The sequence below is a fragment of the Lactuca virosa genome, chromosome 4 (genome assembly GCF_052849685.1).
Source record: "Lactuca virosa cultivar CGN04683 chromosome 4, Lactuca_virosa_CGN04683_v6, whole genome shotgun sequence".
Classification (NCBI taxonomy): domain Eukaryota; kingdom Viridiplantae; phylum Streptophyta; class Magnoliopsida; order Asterales; family Asteraceae; genus Lactuca; species Lactuca virosa.
In genome coordinates this window covers 488,272,477-488,281,162 of record NC_136429.1, presented here as the reverse complement: position 1 = coordinate 488,281,162, position 8,686 = coordinate 488,272,477, and the positions used below count along the sequence as shown (strand labels likewise).

Genomic DNA, 8,686 nt, shown 5'->3' with positions numbered 1-8,686 from the left:
AACTTTTGGATATATCAATATGGTTGTCTTCTTCCACGATATTTTATAGAAATTTGGAACAGATTGTGTAATTCGAACTATAGAAACAACATCGATAGATAGACTCAAACAAATAATTATATTCAAAAAAATTGCTGGGTTCGAAATTTCAAACTTATTTTTGTGGAAAATAATAAGTTCGAAACTCATATTAGAGTTTGCAATTTCAGAATTTGCTGGAAAAAAAAGTCAAAATATATTTTTTTAGAAAAAACAAATTCACAATTTATGGTAGATTTTTAAACTAGTCATTTTTTGAACATAATAGTTATTTTTATATTTTCTCAAAATTTTAAAATCTGTTTTTGAAAACTGGGCTTTTGATGATTATTTTCTATATATAATAAAACAAATAAGGGAAAAATAGTATTTCTGTTGTTTCACTTATTTTGAATGTACAACGTGTAATGCATATAGTACATTTACCACATCTCACACGAAAACCTCCACAAGAATGAAAGAACACGAAAGTTGTACATTGGTCCAACACTAAAATGGTGGTAGCATGGCATGAGAGGGTGAAGTTTGTTATGCCCCGCTTTCGCTAAATTGCGCCGGTGGTCCACGTTACCCAGATATTTTATGTTTCCCAAATTGCCCCTTCCTCGGCCACCCTCACACTGCCTTTATTTTCTCAGCTTTTTTCCGAACGGTTCTGGTGCTATATATGGCCTCCGTCACTCTTATTATCTCACTCTGTGTGTGTAAGTGTATGTGTGTGTGTGTGAGAGAGAGAGAGAGAGAGAGAGAGAGATCGTTGCATACTCGTTGTAATTGAAGATTTGTGGAACAATGCGCAGATCAGGAGGTGTCGTTTGGCTGAAGACGGTGGTGTTAATGGTGGCGGCTGCAGCGATGTTAACCTGCGTGATGTGTAGAAGTCCGGTGCGCCACCTTGTCGGGGGGAAGGAAATGTGGAAACCGAATTATAATTACACTGATTGGTCTCGTGAGGAGACGTTCTACGTCGGCGACTGGCTCTGTAAGCAACAACTCTTTGTCTCTGTCTCTAATTTCACCCTTTGTTTTGATCTGTCGTAACATCCAATTATGATCCGTGATGCAATCTGTCCAGTAATTTTTTTGGTCTCGATGATGAATCATCGAATAGCTAGAATTCTCATCGAGTTTACGAAATTTGATTTTTCGTAATTCAATGACAAATAGTCGAATGTTCTTCGTATGCATAACATTTTACTTTGATTCTGTGTAGCTAATTCTCTGCGTTCAACTTTTTGCTTGTTCTGGATTCCTTTACTTCAGTTTTATTACATTTTGTTTATCTAATCTGTCTTCACATTCAAACAATGATCGACCGAATGGAATCCTAATGAACTCTCTAAATTTGTTGAGATTTTTTCTATTTCCTCGTACTTCTGAATGTTCTTCGCGTAAGTTGTTATTAATTTTGTTTAGTTCTTTTGGTTGTTCTTCATTCCTTACTGTGTACATTACATCTACTTGCATTTTCATCAGAATTTTCTTCGACTTAATTATCTCTCATCAATCAATCATCGAATGACATAATCTGTGCAATAAATTTCTTTCTGAATGAGGTATCATCCCATGCCAGGAGAATTCTCATAAACTTTCTATATTTGTAGTTATTGTCATTAATTCCTAGCAAACTCTTGAATCTTCTTCTACCAATATACGTATCAATCTTCTCTTTGCTTCTTTTAGCAAAATATTCTGTTCTCAGTTTTATTCGATTTTTCTTATTCTGGAATCCTTATTCAGATCTGGATCATACATATAACATATCGTCAAGCAATTCATCTCTTCTTCTTCTTCTAAATCACATTCAATCGATCTGTTTTCACTTTTTCCAGATTTCGTATACGACAAGCACATGTTCAACGTGTTGGAGGTGAACGAAACCAGCTACAAAAACTGCACAGATCCAGGATTCATCTTCAACATCACGAGAGGTGCTGGACGTGATGTGTTTGAGCTCACTCAACCAAAGCCATATTACTTTCTTGCAAGTGGAGGTTACTGTTACAATGGCATGAAAGTCGCTGTGAATGTGGTTGAATTCATTCCACCTCCGGCTCCTCAGCCTTCTCCGGCCAAAAGTGGTGGCACTACAATCGCCGGAATCAGTTATCCTCTTATCTCATCAATCGTTATTGCCACATGGGCTGTTTTCATCATGAATCTATGAAGATTATTCAAACAGGTACAATTACAAATTAATCATATATAGCTATATAAATTTGGAAATTATATATATAGATATAATATTAGATCATTGGATTGGATTACTAAAGTGTTTTAGATTTTGGAAAGTGATTATCGTACTTAATACTTTGTTCTTTTTTATATATATTTTAATAGTACTAAAAATGCAATGTGCACATTATTTCTGTTTTTTAAGCTGATATAATTTTATCTCGAGAGCTAATTTAGAAGATATAAATTGCCTGATTATATGAATCTTTAATAGAAAAGATTCATACTATCTCATTATTTGTTAAAATTCAATTTTTTTAATAGATTGCAAAGTTGATAAATGTATAGTTTTATCTTGTTGTCTACATTATTTATTCACTTTATTGAATTTTCTTTATCAAAAATATGTAAACATGCTAAAAGCTTATAATGAACCAATTAGATAGGATTATCATAAACAAAAATATATATATTCTTTAGGTGTTTTATGAAAATTAAAAAAAAAAGGTAATTTAGTTTGCCTTGTGAGATTCAAATGAAATTGTTTTATTAAATATTTATAAATAAAAATGATATATACCATTTTATGCGGCATAACAAACATATATTTTTCGTTAATTCCAATGAAATGAATTGTTACTTCTTGAACTCCATCATATACCAAATACGCATCGTTTACCTTTTCTTTCACATGTCTAATGCAGTCCTCTTTTAACAGAGAGTATGCCACACTTCAACACAACAAAAGATAAAGGAAAAAAGAAACATAGGTCATAAAGAGGAAAAAAACATAAATTATAATGGTATATTTGTAATTTATTTTTATTTTATAATCATGTATGTGTTTTCATTTACCGCAGATTTATATTCAAAACTGGTAATTTTTCGAAAGAAAAAAAAAGAACTACAAATAAGTCAAAATAATCTCTATTATTGTCACTTTTTTAAACAATTAGTTTGTTAGCTATAATCTAAAACATTTTATTAATTCCACTCATAATCTAACTTTTTAGTAAATGATCTGAGATTGTTAAGAAAACCTCTTGGGCTACTTTCTCCTCGTTCGACCAATTTGATATGTTTTGTTTCATCTAAAAATTTTCTTTAATCTTATTCAATTGATCCATTATTGACAACTTAAATGGAATACGTTATGTTTATATGAAACATTGAAGCGTCATTGAATTATTCACTAAAATTATAATATTAGTTGGGCCAATATGCCTAAAGGCTCACAATAAACACTTTTTATGAGTGAGCATGCTTTACATCCAATATGTATCATAAACTCGCTTTACATACAGTCAATGAAGAACAAATATCATGCATTATGTTTTCCTCTTATTATTTTCATTTTTGAAATATTAAAAAGAAAAATCAACTTTGAAAAGGTAGACGGTGATATAACATATATTGTTGACTACATCAAAGCAAGTTGTTTAAATATGTGTGTTGTTTTACATATTTTACATCTCTCACGAATGTTTGAAGACACCTGCGTTTCGTTGAATTAGTTCTAACTTTTTTCTTGTTATATTGTTTAATTTATTATTCAATTGTAAAGAAAACAAACAGACAACTTAAAAACCTGAATGTTGGTTTAAAAACCTAAATATTGGTATTTGGTGGTCATTTTAGTAAATGACTCTTTAACTAAGTTGTATTATTGTGTGAGAATACAAACAAACAGCTTATATGGATTAATGTCCTGTAATTAAAGTACAAATTAGCGTCTATGGACTATAGGAGACTCATAACGACGATTACAAAGGATCACCAATGATTACTTAATTTCCTTTTTGATGTGATTAGACAGACTTATTATTGTTCATGATAGGATGACTAAGGATGAGAGGCATGTGATTTTACTGCTTTCATGTGTTTCTAATGCATGTTAGCTTGTGTTACTTTTAAGATTTTATCATAAGAAAAGTACAAATTGGCATATATTTATGTAAAAACTGAGGTTTGGTTTTCATATCCTCGTGGAAGTATTGAATTCACCAAAGAAAATAAAATTCAATGCATTTGAAATTCAAAGCAATTAAAATCTTATAGGGTGTTTAGGAAAAAAATGAAATGGAATTCAAGTTAGTATATTTGTGAATATATGGTAAATTACAAAATTCTGATTCAAAAAGTTTCTGTTGGTGAAACAAATGTTTAAAAGGAACCCAAACCAAACTGCCACCACCACAATTTTATTAGGAGAACACAAACATCCTCGTTTCTTATAATTTTCAAAACACAAAAATATTTAAATCAACGTTTTGTTAATCTCTCGTTCATTAAATTACTAGGTGTGAGACCCGTATATTACACGGGTTGATTTAAAAAAAAATTAAACATTAAATTAAAGTGTAAACATAAAATATTTTCTAATGTACAACTTTAAAATAAGAAAGTAAGAAACGTATTTATTGCAATTTAATATCATATATATGATATTTAATACTTTACATATATAAGTATATGACTTTAATTTCAAAAATTGAAACAAATCAAAAATTGACAAGTGGATAATATTTATTTTAAAAATACCACAAAATGACAAGTGTTAAAACTCATAAGAGATTGACATTTGGCAAAAAAAAAACCTTCATTGTTATTATCAAGGAGGATTTCAAAACTATGTAAAGAAATCAAATATTAAAAAATTACATATTAATCTACCATGTCCATGTGTCATTTCTTTTCCACGCGCATAGGGGCATCAATCACTTTGTTTATTTTTTTTAACGGTTTTTGGTTTTATTCATTTACATTATTTAATCATAATTTTTTTAAAGATTTAGTTGTTTATCCGAAACTGACTTTTAAAAAACTAGATAATCCGAATCCGTAACCATTTAAAAAAAAAAAAAAAAAAAACTTAGGAATGTTTTTTTGCAAAACCTTTTGTAAAAAAATATGTTAATGTGTAAAAACTATAAGTAAAAAAGCTTGAAACGTTATAAAAACATTTAAAAAAAAGATAATGACTTAAAAGGGTAATAAATTTATTGATTTGTACCTATTTGGTCACTGAGTCTTTTTTCGTTCACATTTACCCCTTCAACTTGTTAAACTGTACACATTCAGTGCTTATGACCGACTACTCCAAGTTAGACGGTAAAAATGACTTAATAGGGTAATATATTTCTCACTTTGTATACATTTAATCCTTAATATTTTTGTACACATTTAGTCTTTAATATTTTTTTGCGTAAATTGCAAATATAACCAAATTTCTTAATTACTTTGTGGAAAATAGCCAAAAAAACCCAAATTACAAATATAACCATGAAAATTGCAGATGGCTTAAACCCATCTGCGATTTTAGCATTCCATCTGCGAACGTACAAGTCCCTAAAGCACAAACGTGCTTTAACGACTTGTATGTTCGCAGGTGGCTTTTTTTTTAGTTTTTTTTTTATTTTTTCCGTATAAATACCCCAATCTTTGACTAAAATCGCAGATGAACTAAGTTCAACTGCGATTTCCTCTCATCCCACCTGCGATTTTGCAAACTTTTTTAATTTTTTAATTTTTTTTTTTAATTTTGACAACAAAATTGATGGGGTTTAACTACGAAACAACCTTATTATATATAAAGTTTTACAAAAAATTATAAATTTAGTTCTTATTTCTTTGGAATTTTTGTTTAAAACATCTCTAATAAAATGAATTCTCCAACAAAAACTTTGAAAAATATTTGAAAAATGAAATCGTCCATAGTACCTCTAGAGAGAGTTCTCAAAAAAAAAGTTTGAAAAATGAAAGAAGAAAAAAAAAAGTTACGTTTTTATACCTCTGAAAAAGGGGAAATCACATATGTACACAAAATCACAGATAGACTGAGTCCATCTGCGATTTTGATAGCTATTTTTGTAATTTGAGTTTCTTTTGGCTATTTTCCACAAAGTAAATAAGGGAATAAGTTATTTTTGTAATTTTGTCTATTTTTTTTGTTGCAAAATAAGTCATTTTTGTTTTTGTACTCATTCATTACTTCTGAATGATTTCTTTAGGTTTTTCTCACGACATCTTACGTGAAATATTCATTAATGAGGTGTTTGAGACTTTTGATGCTTATGTTCATCGTGATCTCAACTACTTGGTTGCTAAGGTCAAATGTTGTGAACATCATAACTTCTTCATACAATCTCAGATTTTAACGATCTTTATATCCATGCGTTTGTATTTTAGTCTACTACAACTTTCATTTAGATTACTCCCGTTAAAAAGTAATATATTTTTACTAACGATCTTTATATCCATACGTTTTTTTATGAATGCATGTATGAATGTTTTTTTTAATAAAATCGTAAGTAAAATATATTACCTGTTAACGGGAGTAATCTTAACAAAGGGCTTGGAGATCCAAGAATAAGGCAGTAGATCCAGAGTTTTGGTTGCATTTCTAGTTTGTTTGAGGTAAAAAGCTTCAACCTTGGCTTTCCATCACTTAGATCTTCTTTAGGGCTTGCATCTTGTCATTTTTGGGACATTTCTAAGTCACTTTCAGGATTTGAGTGAATATTACAGTGATAACTTCAGATCTGGGAACATTTGAGCTCAAGAAGCTCAAAGTTACCACCTTTTATTGAGCCATGGCCCTATCCCATGCATTAGAACTCCTTTTATGGCTTAGTTTTGGTGTTTTAGCTTCATAACACCCATGCATGCACGTAAAGTTTATAACTTTACGTGTTATATCGACCCTAGGAGGCCAGATCTATGCTTTGGATGCAATAAACCCAACATAAATCGACTGTATGGACTTGGACTTTGGGGGACTCGACGAGTCGTTCATAGGACTCGGCGAGTCGGGTCATGGTTCCCCAGCCTTGTCTGTTTATGAGCAATATGAGTGAGTCTAGAAGAGGACTCAACATGATGGACATGAATATGGAATTGAAGATCAAAGAACTCGACGAGTTCTAGGATGAACTCGGCGAGTTCAAGGCAATGTCCCAACTGATAGGATGCAGGACTCGACGAGTTCAAGGATGAGCTCGGTGAGTCCATGAGCAAATGTTCTGATATTTATGAAGGAGAACTCGACGAGTCCAAGGAAGGACTCGACGAGTACAAGTGGAAAGTCACGATTCTATCATAAGGAGAAACTCGGCGAGTTAAAGGGTAACTCAACAAGTCCGATCTCGAATTCGAGTTTCTCTGAATTATGGAACTCGACGAGTTGAGTCAACCAGGATGTTGACTTTGACCTTGACTTTGACTTTGACCTGAGTTGACCCTTGAAAGGGTTACGTGTATGAAATGGTAACTAAGGAAGGTTGTTATGTGTAGGAGTTTGAGAGGAGTTGACCTTAGCATCGAGGACAGTTCAGTTACTGCAGGACATCGAGGTGAGTTACCTTCCAATTGAGGTGGGTCTACGACCATAATACCGACCCACTAGTAGGGATTGTTTGTCAGGTAGCTGTCTTTGTGATAATTACCTGGCTTTGCCACTATCTGATATGTTTTATATACTATTATGATATGATGTTAAGTGATAGTGGTAGTAGGGGGAATAGTCCCCATGTTACGGTTGTAAGGACCGAAGGGGTAGGTTGGGCACCCCGGTATGCCTGACAGTATGATTATGTTATGTTATTATGTGGTAGTAGTAGGCGGTGAAGTAGTCCCCGTAACCGGTAGATAAATCGGAGGGGTAGGTCGGACACCCCAATATGTCTGACAGGGGTAGGTTAGGCACCCCGATATGCCTAGCAGGGTAGGTCGGGCACCCAGATATGCCTGGCAGTATGTTTATAGTATGGTATGTAGTATGATGGGGGAACTCACTAAGCTTTATGCTTACAACTTTCAGTTTTGTTTTCAGGTACCTCTTCTTCGAAGGGGAAGGAGTCGGCACGATAACAACGTATCACACACACACACAGAATTTCCGCATTATGAGATTCTTGGGATTGTACTCTGACATTATTACTATTTTATGATATGGTTTTGAGACACGTGACTATGTTTTATGAAATGATATGAATCGATGATGTTTTTCAGTAAACTGTTTTATAGGTTACTTAAATAAAAATAAATTTTTTGGTCTTGAATTTTGGGATGTTACAAGTTGGTATCAGAGCCTTGGTTTGAGGGATTCGGACACACCTTCAGGGGTGTCTGGACTCAAATCGAGGGTTTGAAAGATTTTTACAAGAAAATAGTTATTCTATAAATTAAGGAGTTTTGAGAAAGAACAAGGTGTGTGATGCTTCAATCGGCCGAGCTCAAGTAAGTTTTCCCTAAGATAACCATACATGTTATGTTATGATATGATATGATTATGAGAACTGCATGCTAGATTAGGGCTGAGGATCTAGGAATGATGCCTTATATGCCTAGTGTATATGTATGAGAACTGCATGCTAGATTAGGGCTAAGGATTTAGGAAGATGTCTTATGTGCTTGCTATATGTGCTTATTGAATTTCATGCTAGAACTGATTAGTCAGTGATATGATGGCCTG

At 32.5% G+C, this 8,686-nt stretch overlaps 1 protein-coding gene across 4 annotated transcripts; it reads left to right on the top strand.

The window, feature by feature from the left end:
• The first annotated feature begins 688 nt into the window (after nt 1-688).
• On the top strand, nt 689-8,197 carry LOC145169363 (early nodulin-like protein 20). 4 transcript variants are annotated; one of them, XM_079087940.1, is made up of 3 exons: nt 689-1,021; nt 1,872-2,221; nt 8,045-8,197. In XM_079087940.1, exons 1-2 carry the CDS (start codon nt 832-834, stop codon nt 2,204-2,206), a joined length of 525 nt encoding a protein of 174 aa, XP_078944066.1. In that variant the 5' UTR covers nt 689-831; the 3' UTR covers nt 2,207-2,221; nt 8,045-8,197. The 4 variants fall into 4 exon arrangements, with proteins under 4 accessions (XP_078944066.1, XP_078944068.1, XP_078944067.1 ...); XM_079087942.1 differs by lacking the exon at nt 8,045-8,197 and adding an exon at nt 2,933-2,951; XM_079087941.1 differs by lacking the exon at nt 8,045-8,197 and adding an exon at nt 2,919-2,941.
• Nucleotides 8,198-8,686: the final 489 nt, after the last annotated feature.